The following is a 21,266-nucleotide window of genomic DNA, read 5'->3' as shown; positions in this document are numbered from 1 at the left end:
TATATAGATGTTTCAAATGTGAACGACAGACGCAGACAGTTCTCATTGGCAGGTTTATTCGATTACGTTTATATTAACCAATCAGGAGTGTTGTGGACTCATTCCAAACATGCCTGACTTGTCTGCCGTGTTTTGGCTAAATTCTATTTCAAGTGCCGCTGTCGGCCAGAATCCGAAAACCATACATTATACTGTAAAACTAAGGTTTATTACTGTATATTGACCAATGGAAAAAAAAACACAGCAACATAAATAAAACAAGGATACCTGTGACCAGAGTTGGGTGTAACGCGTTACAGAGTAGTGTGACGCGCTACTTTTATAATTCAGTAATCACACTACAGTTACTAACATTGCCCCGACACGCGTTACTTCGTTACTTACTAAAATCAGTCTTAATCACACCTCAACAAACACCTGAAAAGAACACATGCTAAGGTGAAGCTAACGCACAGCTATTTGTTGTTGTTATCACGTAGTCTGTTCTTCTTCTCTGTTTTCCGGTTGTTGCCTGTTTTGAATGACGAATACACACTACCGCCGCCTGCTGGTAAGGAGAGTTATTGCCACTCACGCATGCGCAGTTCGTACGTGCTCGGCTGAAGTCTTTGCGGTGTGCTCCAGTCTGGTTCCAGTGCAACACATGGCCAACACGCAGGAGAACACGCCGACGCAACAGCGTGAGCAGAGATAGACTGCGCAAAACATACAGATAGCAGGAGACAGAGGACAGCCATGGTCAGATAGGAGAACATTCAGGATCTGGATCAGTCTGATGCGACAATGGAAACTGAACTAAAGAGAACATTTGAAACTTTAGCAGTCTGCGTGATCTGCCTGCAGGGAGGGGCGGGCCGGCCCTGCGAGCAAAGTAACGAGTAAAGTAACGAGTTACTTTATGTAGAGAGTAACGAAGTAGTGTAATATATAACTTTTTTTTAAAGTAATATGTAATATATTACTTTTTTTTAGTAACGACCCCATCTCTGACTGTGACTTATTGTTGAGTAAATAACAGTGTGTTTTAAACCTTGGTCCTCCCTGCAGAGATTTCTCCACTTTCTATGATTTTTATTTTTGACAAGAGTGGCCACGATCGGTGTGAGCGCGGCGCAGACGGACCCGGCCGAATCTAGGGTTAAGAGTGAGTTTGGGCTTTTAGGGAGGAGCTAAAGCACACCACTGCAAAGGAAAGCATGGGAGCCTGCCTGCATACCTCCACTCTCAGGACAGTTCCGGTGCAGACCTCCACTCTCAGGACAGTTCCGGTGCAGACCTCCACTCTCAGGACAGTTCCGGTGCAGACCTCCACTCTCAGGACAGTTCCGGTGCAGACCTCCACTCTCAGGACAGTTCCGGTGCAGACCTCCACTCTCAGGACAGTTCCGGTGCAGACCTCCACTCTCAGGACAGTTCCGGTGCAGACCTCCACTCTCAGGACACCTCCACTGTCAGTATAGGAAGTGACGATTCTGACGCGTTTTTTTTCCCGCCCACCGAAGGACTCATTTGATTGAAGTTTTCAAATCACAATCGAGACTCATCACGGAGGTGATGAGTCCGCCCCACCGTGTACTTTGGGTCGGCCTTGGTCAAGCCCTTTTGACCCCCCCAGCCTGGTTCTCGTAAAAGTGTTTCGCTCAAAAGACACCATGGAGGAATGTAACAGGAGTTGACAGGGGACTCTGCCCGCCTCACGAGTGCCTATTTTTTTTTGGCTATTTCACCCGGTTTCTACCGGGGACATTGCCCGGTCTCGGGTGTCCCCCCCCACGGCCTGTGTCCAGCCCCCATCCATCCATCCATCCATCCATCATCCATCTTCTCCCGCTTATCCGTGGTCGGGTCGCGGGGGTAGCAGTTCCAGCAGAGAGCCCCAAACTTTATTTTCCCTGGCGACATCAACCAGCTCTGACTGGGGGATCCCAAGGCGCTCCCAGGCCAGCGAAGAGATATAATCCCTCCACCTGGTCCTAGGTCTACCCCTTGGTCTCTTCCCAGCTGGACGTGCCTGGAACACCTCCCTAGGGAGGCGCCCAGGTGGCATCCTAACTAGGTGCCCGAACCACCTCAACTGGCTCCTTTCGACGCGAAGGAGGAGCGGCTCAACTCCGAGTCCCTCCCTGATGACCGAACTTCTCACCTTATCCCTAAGGGAGACACCAGCCACCCTGCGGAGAAAACCCATCTCGGCCGCTTGTATCCGCGATCTCCTTCTTTCGGTCATGACCCATCCTTCATGACCATAGGTGAGGGTAGGAACGAAAATGGCCCGGAAGACAGAGAGCTTTGCCTTCTGGCTCTGCTCCCTTTTCGTCACAACGGTGCGGTAAAGCGACTGCAGTACCGCTCCCGCTGCTCCGATTCTCCGGCCCATCTCACGCTCCATTGTTCCCTCACTCGAGAACAAGACCCCGAGATACTTGAACTCCTTCACTTGGGGTAAGGACTCATTCCCTACTTGGAGTGGACAGTCTATCGGTTTCCTGCTGAGAACCATGGCCTCAGATTTGGAGGTGCTGATCCTCATCCCAGCCGCTTCACACTCGGTTGCGAACCGATCCAGTGAGTGCTGAAGGTCACAGACCGATGAAGCCATTAGAACCACATCATCTGCAAAAGCAGTGGTGCAATCCTTAGTCCACCGAACTGCAGACCCCCTCCCCCATGACTACGCCTCGAAATCCGATCCATGTATATTACAAACAGGATTGGTGACAAAGCGCAGCCCTGGCGGAGGCCAACCCTCACCGGAAATGGGTCCGACTTACTGCCGAGGACCCGGACACAGCTCTCGCTTTGGGAGTACAGAGATTGGATGGCCCTGAGTAGAGACCCCCTCACCCCATACTCCCGCAGCACCTCCCACAGTAACTCCCTGGGAACTCGGTCATACGCCTTCTCCAAGTCTACAAAACACATGTAGACCGGATAAGCGTACTCCCAGGCCCCCTCCAGGATCCTTGCGAGAGTAAAAAGCTGATCCGTCGTTCCACGACCAGGACGGAATCCGCATTGTTCCTCCTCAATCTGAGGTTCGACAATCGGCCTGACCCTCCTTTCGAGTACCTTAGAGTAAACTTTCCCGGGGAGGCTGAGTAGTGTGATGCCTCTGTAATTGGCACACACCCTCTGATCCCCCTTTTTAAAAAGGGGAACCACCACCCCGGTCTGCCACTCCTTCGGTACTGTTTCCGACTTCCACGCAACGTTGATGAGACGTGTTAACCATGACAGTCCCTCAACACCCAGAGCCTTCAGCATTTCCGGGCGGATCTCATCCACCCCCGGGGCTTTGCCACTGTGGAGTTGTTTGACGACCTCAGTGACCTCCCCCCGGGAGATTGGTGTTGATCCCCCGTCATACTCCAGCTCTGCCTCTAACATAGAGGGCGGAGTTGTCGGGTTCAGGAGTTCCTCAAAGTGTTCCTTCCAACGCCCTAACACTCCATCAGTTGAGGTCAACAACGTCCCATCCTTACTGTACACAGCTTGGATGGTTCCCTGCTTCCCCCTCCTGAGGTGTCGGACAGTTTTCCAGAACAACTTTGGTGCCGCCCGAAAGTCCTTCTCCATGTCTTCTCCGAACTTCTCCCACACCCGCTGCTTTGCCTCGGCCACGGATGAGGCTGCTGCCCTTCGGGCCTGTCGGTACCTTGCAACTGCCTCGGGAGTCCCCCGGGATAACAAATCCCTGAAGGCCTCCTTCTTCAGTCGGACGGCTTCCCTGACCACCGGTGTCCACCAGGAGGTTCGAGGGTTACCGCCCCTTGAGGCACCTAGGACCTTGAGACCACAGCTCCCCGCCGCGGCTTCGGCAATAGAGGCTTTGAACACCGACCACTCTGGTTCAATGTCCCCAACCTCCACAGGAATGCCCGAAAAGCTCCGCCGGAGGTGTGAGTTGAAGGCCTCCTGAACTTGGGCCTCCTCCAGACGTTCCCAGTTCACCCGAACTACACGTTTGGGCTTACCAGGTCTATCCAGAGGCTTCCCCCGCCACTCGACCCAACTCACCACCAGATGGTGATCGGTTGACAACTCCGCCCCTCTCTTTACCCGAGTGTCCAAAACATACGGCCTCAGGTCCGATGATACGATAACGAAATCGATCATGGACCTTCTGCCTAGGGTGCTCTGGTACCACGTACACTTATGAGCATCCTTATGTTCGAACATGGTGTTTGTTATGGCCAATCCATGACTAGCACAGAAGTCCAGTAACAAACCACCACTCCGGTTCAGATCAGGGGGGCCGTTCCTCCCAATCACGCCCCTCCAAGTGTCTCCATCATTGCCCACATGTGCGTTGAAGTCTCCCAGCAAGATTAAAGAGTCCCCTTCAGGAGCCCCATACAGGACTCTTTCCAGGGTCTCCAAGAAGGCCGTATACTCTGAACTGCTGTTGGGTGCATAAGCACACACAACAGTCAGAGTTTTCCCCCCCATAACCCGCAGGCGTAGGGAGGCGACCCTCTCGTCCACTGGGGTAAACTCCAACAACGAAGCACCTAACCGGGGACTTGTGAGTATCCCCACACGGCGCCTCACACCTTGAGCAACTCCGGAGAAGAATAGAGTCCAACCCCTATCCAGAAGTAAGGTTCCAGAGCCGACGCTGTGCGTAGAGGTGAGCCCAACCAGATCCAACTGGTAACGCTCCACCTCCCGCACAAGCTCCGGCTCCTTCCCCCCCAGAGAGGTGACGTTCCACGTCCCCAAAGCCAGCTTCTGTCGCCCGGGTCTGGTCCGTCGAGACCCTCCGCTTTCACTGCCACCCTTCTGGCAGCGCACCCGACCCCATCGATGTTTCCCGTAGGTGGTGGGCCCACGGGACGGAGAAGCGGAGGTGTTGCCCACGTTGCCTTTTCGGGCTGGGCCCGGCCGGGCTCCGTGGCAAGCCCGGCCACCAGACGCTCGCCGACGAGTCCTCCTTCTGGGCCTGGCTCCAGAAGGGGACCCCGGGCTTCCTCCGGGCCGGGTATCCTCACTTCTTGTATCGTCTTTCATGAGGTCTTTTGAACCAATCTTAGTCTGGCCCCTTGCCTGAGACCAATTTGCCATGTCCAGCCCCCCCCCCCCCCCCATATATTAACGGATTTTGACCATTTTTTTTGCATTTTCCTCCTCTCCTCTCACTGATCAAATGGCAAACGCGACCCACTGGCGGAGGGCCTCCGCGCCGGCCCGACCTAGTGCCGGTGCTCTGGCAGTCGGTTCCTCCGAACTGCGGGTTCGACTCTGATGGCCGGGAGGATGTGCTGCGTTGGGGTGGGGGACTTCTCCCACTCTGCGTGTCTCTTCCTTCCCGGGCCGGCCGATATGAAGCGTGACCAAGACCCACCGTCTGACTCAGGGGTCCCGCAGCGGGGTGGAGGTTCCCAGCTGGAACCTCCCCACCTCCGCCGCGGTGCACCCGGCAAACACAGTTGTTTCTCGAACCTTCCACTGTTGTCTAGCGGGTGTAACTAAAATACAAGATGTCATATTTATATATATATATATAAATAAATATATCTATATAGATAATAAGTGTCAGTACGATTTTATTTTGTATTTGCGTGCATTTCCTGTTTGGAAAGTGGCACTGTACTGATAGTGGTGATTTTATTTTGGAATTCTTAGCGTGCACTTCCTGTCCTGAGAGTGGAGGTGTCCTGAGAGTGGAGGTCTGCACTGGAACTGTCCTGAGAGTGGAGGTCTGCAGGCAGACCCCTCTCAAGGAAAGGGGTAGGCTGCATTTACTACCCAAGACAAAACGAGAGCATAATGCGAAACAGAATGCAGCACAATCATCTTTTTATCTGGATTATCTTGTTTTGTCAGGAGCACTCATCGTGGGTCAGAAAAGTGCACAAACCTCTACTCTGTGGTTTAAGATGGAATGACTTGACTTTAGGGTGGCGTTTTATCACAGCAGAATTTGACTTTATCTCCGGTAGAATTCTGATCAGGCATTAGCTCCGCCTCCTCTTTTCTTTTTTTTCAAGCTAAGGACCCGCTGGAACAGCTGGAATAGAGGGATATGAGGGATGTCTAAAGTGCATTCATCTGTTTGTTTTTTTAGCAAAACACATCATAGACATGTTTTTATATATTTGTATATATCTGAGACCCATAATATATGCCTTTTGAATAGCCGGTAGGTGCACTTTACAAGCTGCTGAAACAGATATATAATGTGTTCCATTTATACAGTTTTTATTTTCTTAAAATACATGACACATTTCAATGAACCGTTTATTCTTGTAATTTTAATATGATTTCCTGTCATTTAAAATAATCCTTTAGGGATGGTCATGATCATCCTTTTGCAATCACCATTTGTTAATAAGATGAATACATGTTGTTCTTTTTCTCTTGTTTCTCTGTGATTAGGACAATTCTGGAGAACTGGATCTGCTGAGGAAGGAGCTGCCATCCACACAGGACCCCCTGTGGTGCTGGAGGAATCTAAACAGCATCAGGGACATCATCCTCCCAAACCTCCGCTTCCTGCCGTCCAGCTGAACAGCAGCTCATGAAGCTTCAGAGAAACAGTGTGTTCAACAGAGACTGAAGCTTCAGAGAGAAACAGTGTGTTCAACAGAGACTGAAGCTTCAGAGAGAAACAGTGTGTTCAACAGAGACTGAAGCTTCAGAGAAACAGTGTGTTCAACAGAGACTGAAGCTTCAGAGAGAAACAGTGTGTTCAACAGAGACTGAAGCTTCAGAGAGAAACAGTGTGTTCAACAGAGACTGAAGCTTCAGAGAGAAACAGTGTGTTCAACAGAGACTGAAGCTTCAGAGAGAAACAGTGTGTTCAACAGAGACTGAAGCTTCAGAGAGAAACAGTGTGTTCAACAGAGGACTGAAGCTTCAGAGAGAAACAGTGTGTTCAACAGAGACTGAAGCTTCAGAAGAGAAACAGTGTGTTCAACAGAGACTGAAGCTTCAGAGAAACAGTGTGTTCAACAGAGACTGAAGCTTAGAGAGAAACAGTGTGTTCAACAGAGACTGAAAGCTTCAGAGAAAACAGTGTGTTTAACAGAGACTGAAGCTTCAGAGAGAAAACAGTGTGTTCAACAGAGACTGAAGCTTCAGAGAAACAGTGTGTTTAACAGAGACTGAAGCTTCAGAGAGAAACAGTGTGTTCAACAGAGACTGAAGCTTCAGAGAGAAACAGTGTGTTCAACAGAGACTGAAGCTTCAGAGAAACAGTGTGTTCAACAGAGACTGAAGCTTCAGAGAAACAGTGTGTTCAACAGAGACTGAAGCTTCAGAGAAACAGGAAGTGGTGATTTAGTAAACATGAGTGTTGTGCTGCTCTCGTTGGTGAAGCAGCGACTCACTGCAGCTGCTGAAGACATCTTTGTTCTGTTTGAAAGAACGATATCAGAGTACGAGGAGGAACTGTCTCGTTCAAAACAGGAGAACGAGAGACACCGGAAACTACTGGACGCTGTTTTACAGCCTCAGCTTCAGATCCACAGAGCAGGTCTGTTCCCTCTTTACTAACTCTCTCTTTATTCACTCTCTCTTTTTGACCAAATGTTGTTAAAAACATTTCTGATGGTTTAACTTTGATAACTTCTGGTTCATATTTCCTCATATGGTATTTTCACACCTTTTGTCCGTTATTCTTACTAACAATGTACACAGTCTCATCTGACTGAAGATTGGCCCCATTTATTTGTGGTGTTGCAAACTCTGCGGTACAAGTGAAGCTCATGAAGTGAGGCGAATAGAAATCATCAGCTGATGGAGGGTAGATGTGGAAATAGGTTTATTTGAACAGCTGACTGTTTTTTTTGCCACACTTCATAGGCCTGACAATAACCAGACCTTCTCTGAGGTGCAGCGTCACAAACACATGATGGTCCTGATAGACTACAAAACTATTCAGTGTGCAGGTCTTTGTTTTCTCAATAAAAGTGTAGCGTCTTAGTGAATGTCCTGCGCTGGTCTTAAATTGGTTCCTTGATTCTTTGTAGATTATGAAAAAAGGGTCTTTGTACCTTGGAGTCCGTGCTGAGTCCACTTCTGTCTCTCATTCCCCCGTCTGGATCACATAGAGCAGGGGTCTCCAACCTTTCTCCATCTGAGAGCTACTTTGAAAAAATAAAAGTGGCCAAGAGCTACTTGCATCGCTTACATTTATTCACATCGCCCTCATCAGTTGAATTAAGCTACCTTTGTACTCGTGTGAAATTGCAATACCCAAAGCTTATCAAAAATCGACAATTCCTCACATATTATTATGGCCCACGTAGTAATAAGTACATCACTGAAAATGCACATAAATGTCCCAGAGAAAAAGACAATGTTTTCACTTCTTATTATGGCCCACATAGTAAACACATCACCTTAATCTCCACCGCACAAGCATCTTATGGCACACGTGTAAAATAAGTGCACTCACTCTTTTTTACAGTTAGTGAGAGGACTGGCGCTGCATGGAGCCCACCATAGAGGTGAATGCTGGACCCACTTAGGCTCACTCTAATAGTCATTTGAATGTTCATCACTCAGTCTGGTTCTGTATTTAGATTTCATGTCAGAAAAAGCTGCTAAAATAGTGAATGCACTTATTGCACTCTTGCTCTTCCTCTCCTGGGGGGGGGGGGTCCTCAGGAGAGCCAGGTTCATCATAGCGTCCGATGGTTTTTGCGACTGAACTTGAGGATACATTCAAAGTTCTTGAAATGTTACGGATCGACTGACCTTCACTTCTTAAAGTGATGATGGACGGTCGTTTCTCTTCACTGAGTTGAGTGGTTATTGCCATAATATGGATTACAACAGCAGTCAAATAGGGCTTTCCACTGTGCACTAACCCTACCTCTGCACAACACAACTGATGCTCTCAAACACATTAAAAGTCATTCCACAAATGGACTCTTGACGAGGCCCACGTGTTAATTGAAAACCATTCCAGGTGACGTCCTCATGAAGGTGACTGAGAGAAGCCCAGAGTGAGCAAAGCCGTCTTCAAGGCAAGGAGGCTACTTTGAAGAATCTAAAATAAAAATAATATTCTGGATTTTTTAACACTTTTTCGTTGGCTAGATAATTCCATATGTGTTCTTTCATAGTTTTGATGTCTTCAGTATTAATCTACAAAGTAGAACACATTTTAAATAAACAAAAACCATTGAATTAATAGGTGTGTCCAAACTTTTGACTGGTACTGTAACTTAAAGGGGTGAGTTATAAAAAAACTCACTCCCCAAACTATTGTCATAAAGGTGGAATCTAACTATATCCAGAATAGGTGTTTTTGGATCCAGGCTAGCAACATGTTTATTTCTGCTGTAAAGTTGGGCATTGACTTGGGGGTTTATGCACAATAGCCGCATTCACACCGCAGGACTTTCCCTGGTACTTTGGTTCTTTAGTTCCGTTAGTACCAATAATGTCGCGTTCACACCGCCGGGACTACTCAGTGCCGGGAACTCTTTTGGCCATTTTCAGTCCCTGCTAGAGAGGTGGTACGAACCTGGTGATAAAAGAGTGCCCATTTATATTCTATTTCTATTGGCTGGGCGAATTGCAAACCACGCCCGCTAGACTCTGAATTTTTTTTGTTAGGCAGCCATTTTTTTCCTCGCTACAAAACCACATCCACACCTGAGTGAGTAGTTTCTTTGTACTTTAAAGCAGTTATGACCACACGTACTACAACACCGGAGCGGTGGAATGATGAGGAAGTGTCGGCGCTTCTGGCAATTTACTCTGAGGACGGGATGCCGCAGCTTCTACAGAAAGCAGTTCCCAACTCCAAATGTTTTGAGCGATGTTCGCAAAAGCTACTTGAGCTGGGAATCGTGCACACGGATGCCGGGTAAAAATAAAGAAACTCAGGCAGGACTATAACAAAATTAAAGACAACAATAATAAGAGTGGTAACGATTTTCTATTGTTATTATTTATATTTATATATATATATATATATATATATATATATATATTGCCACTGTGTTTTAATACTGACACCTAACTTGCACTAAGATGTGTCTGCTGCTATATATATTGCCACTGTTACATTGTTTTGAAACTACTTACACTTTATTTTACATTTCACACTTTTATTTAACTTCCATGTACATGCATACGACACACCTGGAACAGCGTGATGCCTTATTGTTATGTCTTGACTGTGCAATAAAACAAACAAACTGGCGAAGCTTTATTTATTGTGTCCCACCCCAAATTTGCAGAATAGAAGAATGTGAGAGCAGACAGGTGTCGGTGGTTGAATTTATCTACAGTGTTGCAACCTTGTGCAGCAATGGCAGAAACACAAGTCTTACACACATAAACACAAGTCATTTATCATGTCATTTGTTTTAGATAAATAAGGGAAAAACACCAAACAAGGGTTAATGTCCTTTTCCAAAATCAGCCTGAGGGGTTAATATATAATAAATACATAAAGATAAAGTCCATTGTTATAATGGGGTATTTTATTTGTAAATTACCCTTATGAACTCCATCATGTCTGAGGTCGGAAAGTAAACAAACGCCTCATACAGCGGGTGGGCTTTATACCCCCTCCCCCGTGTAGTTCTTCTTCTCTCGTTTTTCTTTGTGTACCTGCCGTGAAGTGGTTTTGCGGCCTGCCAGTAAACCCAGAGAAGAAGAAGACGAAGTGACGTCAGCGTAATCTTGCCTCAGGGAAAGTACTGCGGTGTGAATGCGATTGGCACTAGCCCCCTGGCGGATTCAGTGCCGTGGTACTTTAGTGCCGGCACTAAAGTACGGCAAGTCCTGCGGTGTGAAAGCGGCTATTGCTCCTTTTTGCATACATCCCCTATTGGGCAAGAGATGAACTGCAGTTTGTGGCACTTGCTTTGGGCTTCACGGCTCTGCCCCGGAGTTCACCGCTTGGTTTGCAAATTAACATTAACATTAGAAGTAAAGTCAGTCAAAATTGGACGTGCACGAATCAGAATCTAATCAATACACCATTTTCCCAGCTCTGTAATGAAAAGGATAACAAGATTACATGGCAGGAGTGTTAAAACACCAAAACATGCACACTTATCTCATTCTAGTAGAGATTAGAGGACAAGGTCTAATGTTGTGAACAAAAGTATCAAGTCAAAGTTATTTTATTTATTGTATCTTATGTACCATATTTAATTTAATAATTAATCTTGAATTACTAATAACTTTAAAGAAGGCAACAATTGTGTGTGTGTGTGTGTGTGTGTGTGTGTGTGTGTGTGTGTGTGTGTGTGTGTGTGTGTGTGTGTGTGTGTGTGTGTGTGTGTGTGGTGTGTGTGTGTGTGTGTGTGTGTGTGTGTGTGTGTGTGTGTGTGTGTGTGTGTGTGTGTGTGTGTGTGTGTGTGTGTGTGTGTGTGTGTGTGTGTGTGTGTGTGTGTGTGTGTGTGTGTGTGTGTGTGGTCAAGGTCAAAACATTTGGGACTGCAGTGAGAATGTTATGAGAAACAATTTGTTGCTTAGACTGAACTCGAAGGAAGCTAGACTGGAACATTTTAAATAAATCAAAAACACTTGTACATTAATTTAATACATTTGACATTTAGCTTGAGCTGGGTTCAATACTTTCTTTATGGTATTTAAATTGGGCTCGAGTAGAACCCCTACATGGCTTTGGCTTGCAACGCAAAGTGATACTGATCTCTGTCTGTCATGATTTGAAAGCCTCATGATTTATTGTGTGGGCCTGTGAAGGAGAGGCCCTTGGAAAACATCTATTTTTTTTTAACTGCAATTACTGATCTTAAAGAGATTGCAACATTATACTTCTTTATAAGAAGAATGGATAATGGAATTATGTCTTCTATATGTTTCTACCATTTCCTTCAAAGCATAGATGCATAGCTCAGTACCATGCTTAGCCTTGAAGCCAAACTGGTTATCTGAGGTACATAAATAAGAACATAATCTATCTAACAAAATTATTTCCAGGACTTTGGATAACACACTGGCTAGAGCAATTGGTCTAGTTATCCAAGCTCCCTACCTTGCCCGCTTTGTCCTTAATGACAGCCACCAAGGCAGGGGCGGATCTACGGGGGGCAGCTGCCCCTCCACTGTAGAGCCTTGCCCCCCCAGCTGCCCCCCTAATCTTTGTTTCCCTAAAACTGTACTAAAACAAACCTACACTATTTCCACAAGCTTCTCAAGCAACAAAACAAACATTACATTAGTTAAAAGTGAATCATTTTAAATATCATTTTAGGCCCGTTAAAAACGCAGCTACGGCCCTGCATTAAACTGCGGAGCGGCGTTCACACAGACCGCGGCTCACACCGCTGCAGAGAGGGAGCAAGCTGTCCCAGCACCTATGGATCAGCTTCCCCTGGGAGCATTTCCCTTTCCACTAGTTTTGTTTTACTAAGGACGAGAGCTTGAAACTAAATATTAATAAAACGCTGCCGTTTTAATCGATAGCGTTTAACAGACGGGCGCTGTTTCGGGCGTTACGTTACAAAATACTATGCGGACAGCGTTAGCTGGGAGATCGATCACTTTGTTAAACTACGCGGTAGCCTCCTATTAAATCCATGTAAACTACACATCACAGCCATGAGGCCAGATCAATGAAACCAGGATACATCCTTTACCGTAAAAACTGGATCCAAACACAGCTGCCTGTGTGCGCTTGATCAATACTTTCTGATGTTATATTTATGATATGCTACATATTAGCTAGGCTACATGGCACTAACGTGTACAGTTATACAAGCATTTGTACCAGTGCTTTTCACAAGTAGACTCTTGCAGGCCAGAGTATAGGAGTGATTCAACAACAGCAAAAAGACATATGAGAAGTGATCAGGACGAACAGAAAGAGGAAAAGGAAAAGAGAGATGAAGAGACCAGGAGGGTCAGAGCAGGAGGAAGAGGAGGAGATGAAGAGACCAGGAGGGTCAGAGCAGGAGGAAGAGGATGAGATGAAGAGACCAGGAGGGTCAGAGCAGGAGGAAGAGGAGGAGATTAAGAGACCAGGAGGGTCAGAGCAGGAGGAGGAGATGAAGACATTGGTGAAGAAGAAGAAATGTATGTGAGGAATAAAGATGAAGTGTCAGAAAGAGGGCCAGAGGCAGGGATCAGGAGGCAGATGAAACTCCAGCTGGACCACATGGTATGTTCTTATTCTCCTTACATATTCCATTACAGCAGCACAATCTAGCAGCTCTTAGTATTGACTAATATTGATTGAAATGTGTTGCTGCACAGGTCACCTGTAGCTCTCTGAAGAGATGGGTGATGTCATTTCTGTACTTAATTATAATTAAGTACTTACGGTATGCAGAATTCTGAGTATTCTCTGAATCGGGTGCCTTTTGGGTCTTTATATCTTTGAAAAATGAAACCAAAATGTTTGGTCATAACATCTGGTAGTGGACTACTTACATGTTCCCACCTCAGGCACACAATATAAATAATTACTAGGAATTTCCTTGAAAAAATGTAACATGGTTGAAGTTTTTGACAAAAAGTAGGCATGATACCTTGTTTAGCTAAGATATGGCACCACATGGAAGTCAAGGACATTACAACATTGTAATATTTTGCAAAACTATTGTTTATTTTTGTAATAAACAATAGTTAAAATGTTGAGCTTGTCAATCTTAATCTGAAAATACAAAAACTGAAATATAGGTAAGAGAAGAAACTGACACTTTTGTGATGTAATTCCCTGAATGCAGATCACACATGGTCTGATCCACACACGGACTGATCCACACACGGACTGATCCACACACGGTCTGATCACACATGGTCTGATCCACACATGGACTGATCCACTATTTTAATAGGAGGGTAAATGGTATGGCGTGACGGGGTTGAAACAAACTGAGTGACAATATTGCAATTTCATAGATAATTCAAGTATTTTTTCTGAATTGATTTTTGATCAGTTAAAGTTGACAGGCATGTGATTATATTAGCAGCAACATGTTGGGATAATTGGCCATTTTGATTTGTTTAATATTAAATTAATATGTAATAATGCTTAGTGAGGACATGCAAATATGTCTGTCTAAGACAACCAATTTTTTTAAAACAAAATATATATTTAAATTTACATTGCTTTAAAATACATTTTGTAGTTTCCTTTCATTTAAAATGGTTGAGGTAAGCTTGGGGGACTCAAAGGGCACCCTATTGTTTGTCTGAACACCTTGTTTCTCTTGTGCATTAAAAACACTTGTGTTAGGGCATGAATTAACAATAAATAGGTTATATACAGTATAAAATACCACGTACCGCCCTCCTATGCCACCCTGGCATGACCTCTTGCCCCCCCTTTTCCCCCCCATGTAAAATGTTCTAGAACCGCCACTGCACCAAGGTAACAGTCAACATGGAGTCTGGCAACACACCATGAGTCATGAGGCCGGTAAAACAAATGGCAAGAACAACTGCAACCTTCGGGCTTGCCAGTTTAAGGTGCTCTGCAGTGATTCGGTCAGAGCCGCTTGCTTTGTTATCAGCTAGCTGCGCAATTGCTCGATAAACCTCTTTAGCTGTGATTCCCACTGTGTCACTTTTCACAACATTACCAACCTTATAGGGGTCACTTTTAACACAATTAAGTATAGTAGAGTAATGTTGCCTCCACAACTCAGCTATGTTATCGGCTCCAGATACTCCCTATATGGTACACGGTAACAACGTTCAGAGCTCTCACCTCCTTCCAGAAGCCAGTCACATCATTATGAAGGAGCTTTTCAGCCATAGAATCTGCTCTTAATGTTTCTGTATGTTTGTTGACATAACGAACTGCATATTTATATCTAGCATTCGTAAGCTTTTTGAGATCCAGGATCTGCGCCGCGGTTTTGGTCCGGCCTCCTCCGGCGTCATACCCTACCGGGCGCATTTCAGAAGCATTTCAGAAGCGGAGCGTCTTGCCTGCCGGCTCGTAGTTTTTGTTGATTTGGGCATATTTCCTGGACAGGCTATTTTGTACAGACAAAGTTAATAATAATTGTAATATTCCAGTTATAAACGACATGATCATCATCATAATTATTCTATATATAATTTACACACTGCCTGTAAACCGGAGGAGAACGCTGGCATTTCTCCTCCTACTTGAAAGACTACGGAGGGATAGGGTCTGCAACATTTGTTTATTTTGGGGATTGACTGGATGCTCTGACGGGTCCACTTCCTGCCCCGCGCCTCTGCAATGTGTGCAAATAAATTCTTTAAAAATCAGACAATGTGATTTTCTGGATTTTTTTTTTCTTTTTCGCATTTTGTCTCATAGTTGAGGTGTACCTAGAATGAACATTACAGGCCTCTCTCATCTTTTTAAGTGGGAGAACTTGCACCATTGGTGGCTGACTAAATACTTTTTTGCCCCACTGTACATTGAGAATACTAAACTCCTTGTTATTCATTTTGATCTGTACAGCAATACACCAGTCAACGTTAAGCCTGATGACATTAATGACAGTGTCCAGCTTTTTGTGCCACAGGATAGCCACGCCCCCTGCTATCCTACATCTCACTATTCCCAAAGATAGGTCCGTAGTAGACTCACCTGCCCCGTGAAAATTGTCATTAAGAAAATTCAACTTTCCCAAATCCTGCTTTGGTAAAAAAGTTTCTTGCAAGCATAGAATGTCACAGTTTTATAGCAAGTTGTCCACCACTGCACGCCGGATCCTATCAGCAGCGCTATTGCCCAAACGCTGCCCGCGACAGTTAAATAATCCAACCCGCATAACGTTTAGCTAAGCAGTACAGCCATAGCCCCATTCAGTACCCTTGCCCCAGAAAAAGGTCTAGCTCTGCTAGCCCCCATCACCTCCGTTTTACGTGGTTCATAATATCGCCTCACAACCGAGCCTTCTCAGCCTGTGCTGAGTGCAACTTCATTGCACTCAGCACACACTTTAAACGAGCTATATCTGTTGCTCGCAGTGTCAATACGGTGACAGTTAATGTCACGGCCAAGTTTTTCACTTAGATATTCAGACAGTGTCTCAGCATCAAGGTCTGGCGAGAATTTGGTAGCAAAATCTCGTCAACTTCGTACGGACCACTTTTATATTCCCTTGTGCAGCAGTGCCAACAATAGGTTTCCCAACAAGCTGTTTAGATAAGGCAGACTGGCCCTCTGCCTTATTCCTCCGACCTCGGCCCTGTTTCACAACTTGACTCCATATCTGCGAATTTACAGCAGATCCTCCAGGGCTCACACAGGCACTCACGGTCCCTGATGCAGCAACCGGGTCAACACAGTTGGGATGTACATCAGCAGAAGAGCCGGGGGGGCTCGCATCCTTCACCGACACCGCACCATCCTGGCCATCACCCTGAGCTCTCCCACAGGCGGTTTCAGCGTCACTTGGTACAGCCAGTCCTCCACCATGACTCGACTCTAACTGGCGTTCTACGGCAGCAACTCTGCTGTCCATAACCCTAGCACTTTTCGACAGCTTTTGATATTGGTTGCATCCTTCTGGTTGCCTTTAAAGGCCACACACCGCTGCTTGGTTTCAGGACAGAGTTCAAACAACGTCTTTTTAGAAGTCTCCATCCATTTGGAATCGAAGGTGTTGGAGGCTACAAGGACTAGCTCATCCTGGGTCATAGTTTTAATTTGAACCGCCAGGAAGTTAAGTAACTCATCCTCTACAATAACTAGGCCGTCAACAGTCTTGTATATTGTAGGTTTTAGTCGAAGCCAGTGGTTTGAACCAGGAGCTACCGAGCCACGACACACACCATCAGCCATCTTGGTTGATGTCATGCTTTTCCGGTTAATACCCGTCCCCTTGTGTGTTATGTAGCTTTTTCTGCATGTAAATGATCTGCAGAGTCACAAACCCTCAAAGTACACCCTGTGGCGAGTAAAACTCTGACCTGTCTATGCTGCCCCAGAACGCCTCGTTGGACATTTCTCTTCCGTTTTTTTCTTCTTGGGTATACTGACGTATTGGGTATACTGACGTATTGGGTATACTGACGTATTGGGTATAACAGCTCCGCGGATTGATCCTCACTCACACACACATACTCATCCAGCCTTATCTTTTCTCAGCCGCAATACTCCGCAGGAGCTCCAACAAGGCGTGTAGGACAGAGTGAATACACAAACTATACAGAGATGCTGTTTGAGAAACCAATGTGAGTTTGGAACATTGAACAATGTAAATCTATCCTAGTCGACCTCAACAATGGAATTATGATCAGTAGAAATGGCCATGACATGGGACCTTTAAAGTAATCATGTTCAACACCTTGTTCTTTTGACAATTGTAAATCCTGCACATGCTGCACATCTGTTCTGCACACTTCCTCTTTTAAATCAGCACAGTTCTCCACTTTGAATAAAGTGTATAGTATTTTATAGTAGTTTTTAAAATAGTTTTTTTTAAATAGCTGTCCTAACATTCCTATTTGTATTTTATTTAGTTTTTCTAAGATGCTTCTTTCTGTGTCTTTGTATGCACCACATATACTAAAGCAAATTCCTGTGTAAACCTACTTGGTAAATATAACCGATTCTGATGAATATGTGTTTCCTGTTTCCTGCAGACGTCCAGCAGCTGGTGGTGGTTAAAGAAGAGGTTCCCCCTGAGCAGCAGGAGTGGAGCTCCAGTCTGGACCAGGAGGACCCAGAGCCCCCCCCACACATTAAAGAGGAACAGGAGGAACTCTGGAGCAGTCAGGAGGGAGAGCAGCTTCAAGGGCTGGAGGAGGCTGATATCATCAAGTCCACATTCACTCCTGTCCCTGTGAAGAGTGAAGATGATGAAGAGAAACCTCAGTCCTCTCAGCTTCATCAAAGACAAACTGAACACCTGGAAACAGAAGCTGATGGAGAGGACTGTGGAGGACCAGAACCAGCCAGGAACTCAGATCCAGAGAGACATTTACAACCTGAGACTGAGGACAACCCTGGAGACTCTTCTGAACCTGACACTGAAGACTCTTTTGAACCTGACACTGAAGACAGTGGAGATTGGAAGGAGACCAGAGAACCAGGTTCAAACTGTCAGAGAAATAAACAAGACCCTGTCAGTGATTCAGGACGTAGTGCAGGAGAGAAAACATTCGGCTGTTCAGTCTGTAAGAAATCTTTTGTACAGAGTAGTCATTTAAAAGAGCACATAAGAATCCACACAGGAGAGAAACCATTTAGCTGCTCAGTCTGTAAGAAATATTTTAAAAACGGAGGACATTTAAAATGCCACATGAGAATCCACACAGGAGAGAAACCATTTAGCTGCTCAGTCTGTAAGAAATCTTTTGCACAGAGATCAGATTTAAAGGGCCACATTAGAATCCACACAGGAGAGAAACCATTCAGCTGCAGTGTTTGTGACAAAAGATTTACACACAGTTATCAGGTCCAAAGACATAAGTGTGTTGGCTCAAGACGTAGTGCAGGAGAGAAACCATTCAGCTGCTCAGTCTGTGAGAAATCTTTTGCACAGAGAGGAAATTTAAAGGCCCACATGAGATTCCACACAGGAGAGAAACCATTTAGCTGCAGTGTTTGTGACAAAACATTTACACACAGTTATCAGGTCAAAAGACATAAGTGTGTTGGTCGTCAGTCCTCACAGCTTCATCAGACTCAAACTGAGGAGAACAGAGAGGCAGAGCCTCCAGCCAGCAGCTCAGCTGAACACATGGAAACAGAAGCTGATGGAGAAGACTGTGGAGGACCAGAACCAGCCAGGAGCTCAGATCCAGAGAGACCTTTACAACCAGAGACTGAAGACCACCCTGGAGACTCTTCAGAACCTGACACTAAAGACAGAGAAGACGATGATTTTTGGAAACAGAGCAGTGAAAGCCTGTCAGATTTAAGCTTTTTGACATTTTTCCACAGTGGTGACACATTCAACAGCAATCACCAGGGAGAGGAATTGTTTACGGAAGGTGGAAATCAAAACCAGCATATTCCGAACCAGGAGGACCCAGAGTCCCCCCCACACATGAAAGAGGAACAGGAGGAACTCTGGAGCAGTCAGGAGGGAGAGCAGCTTCAAGGGCTGGAGGAGGCTGATATCACCAAGTCCACATTCACTCCTGTCCCTGTGAAGAGTGAAGATGATGAAGAGAAACCTCAGTCCTCTCAGCTTCATCAAAGACAAACTGAACACCTGGAAACAGAAGCTGATGGAGAGGACTGTGGAGGACCAGAACCAGCCAGGAACTCGCATCCAGAGAGACATTTACAACCAGAGACTGAGGACAACCCTGGAGGCTTTTCTGAACCTGACACTGGAGAAACTTCTGAACCTGACACTGAAGACAGTGGAGATTGGAAGGAGACCAGAGAACCAGGTTCAAACTCTCAGAGAAATAAACAAGACCCTGTCAGTGATTCAGGACGTAGTGCAGGAGAGAAATCATACTGCTGCTCAGTCTGTAAGAAATCTTTTAAACAGAGTAGTCATTTAAAAGAGCACATAAGAATCCACACAGGAGAGAAACCATTCAGCTGCTCAGTCTGTAAGAAATCTTTTAAAAACGGAGGACATTTAAAGGGCCACATGAGAATCCACACAGGAGAGAAACCATTCAGCTGCGCCGTCTGTAAGAAGTATTTTACACAGGGTGGATATTTAAAAGGCCACATGAGAATCCACACAGGAGAGAAACCGTTCAGCTGCTCACTCTGTAATAGATCTTTCGCACAGAGAGTAGCATTAAAGGGCCACATGAGAATCCACACAGGAGAGAAACCATTTAGCTGCTCAGTCTGTAAGAAATCTTTTGCACAGAGATCAGCATTAAAAGGCCACATTAGAATCCACACAGGAGAGAAACCATTCAGCTGCAGTATTTGTGGCAAAAGATTCACCAGGAGTCATCAGGTCAAAAGCCATAAGTGTGTTGGTCGTCAGTCCTCACAGCTTCATCAAACTCAAACTGAGGAGAACAGAGAGGCAGAGCCTCCAGCCAGCAGCTCAGCTGAACACATGGAAACAGAAGCTGATGGAGAGGACTGTGGAGGACCAGAACCAGCCAGGAACTCAGCTACAGAGAGACATTTACAACCAGAGACTGAGGACAACCCTGGAGACTCTTCTGAACCTGAGACTGAAGACAGTGCTGATTGGAAGAAGACCAGAGAACCAGGTTCAAACTCTCAGAGAAATAAACAAGGCCCTGTCAGTGATTCAAGACGTAGTGCAGGAGAGAAACCATTCAGCTGCTCATTCTGTGAGAAATCTTTTGCGCAGAGAGGAAATGTAAAGGGCCACATGAGAATCCACACAGGAGAGAAACCATTCAGCTGCAGTGTTTGTGACAAAATATTCACCTGGAGTAGTCATGTCAAAAGACATAAGTGTGTTGGTCGTCAGTCCTCACAGCTTCATCAAACTCAAACTGAGGAGAACAGAGAGGCAGAGCCTCCAGCCAGCAGCTCAGCTGAACAAATGGAAACAGAAGCTGATGGAGAGGACTGTGGAGGACCAGAACCAGCCAGGAACTCAGATCCAGAGAGACATTTACAACCAGAGACTGAGGACAACCCTGGAGAGTCTGCTGAACCTGAGACTGAAGACAGTGATTATTGTTAGGTTCAAACTCTCTGGGTAACTCCCAGTAAGTCGTATATAATGCGATAACTAGACTGCAAAAAATGTTTGGTCCAAGTAAAGAGAGGACTGTGGAGGACCAGAACCGGCAACATTTATAACCAGAGACTGAGGAGGTTTCCATATTGGGTTAAATAATTAAAACAAAAGTGTGACATGGGTCTGTTTGTGTGTATTCTCTTCTGCTTCTGTTGGTATGATATAAAAGCACCAGAGAGAAAAACAGGTCTTAGGGTTCTTAACTTGGAATCTCTCCATAGATCGTACTTACCCCTGTCATCATGAGGAAATGCCTCTGGAGATATGCAGGGAGTTTTAACAAAAAGGAAAACATGTAAATTAATAATTAATACCAGAGACTAAAACATTGTATAACTGTCACATTGTAACCAGATGAAAGTAGTTATAGTCATAACCTTTCCGTTGCATTAGTATGCATAGCTATGATTTACGACCCCCTAATAAACCTTTGATGTCTGGTGTACTGACAGGTGTCTAATATTTGTTTGACGTGTGTTGACGGGTGTCCTGTTCTATGACGTGTTTATGGTGTCTGATGTTTATGAGGTTTTGTTTTATGGTATATTAAGACTTTGATGTCGATCCTTTGATGAGTGTATGATCACCTGTTGGCGTGGGAACTAATATGTAATTGCTTTATTAACTTTAAGGAAGTTGTGTGTTTTGGTAATACTAATTTAAAGATCTCAATGACTCATTGATCTTGTC

General features: G+C 45.4%; 1 protein-coding gene across 1 annotated transcript in view; it reads left to right on the top strand.

The window, feature by feature from the left end:
* Positions 1-20,393, top strand: part of LOC117533163 (zinc finger protein 665-like) — a gene marked incomplete at its 3' end in the record, with an annotated part of 136,044 nt that extends 115,651 nt beyond the window's left edge. The window contains exons 2-4 of the mRNA XM_034196807.1: positions 6,379-6,652; positions 7,263-7,477; positions 17,515-20,393. Coding sequence (XP_034052698.1) covers positions 7,291-7,477; positions 17,515-20,393 — 3,066 coding nt within the window. The remainder of the gene's footprint in view (positions 1-6,378; positions 6,653-7,262; positions 7,478-17,514) is intronic.
* Between the last annotated feature and the right edge of the window lie 873 nt (positions 20,394-21,266).

Source organism: Gymnodraco acuticeps, unplaced genomic scaffold (assembly GCF_902827175.1).
Source record: "Gymnodraco acuticeps unplaced genomic scaffold, fGymAcu1.1, whole genome shotgun sequence".
Lineage (NCBI taxonomy): Eukaryota > Metazoa > Chordata > Actinopteri > Perciformes > Bathydraconidae > Gymnodraco > Gymnodraco acuticeps.
This window is presented reverse-complemented; position numbering and strand designations above follow the sequence as displayed.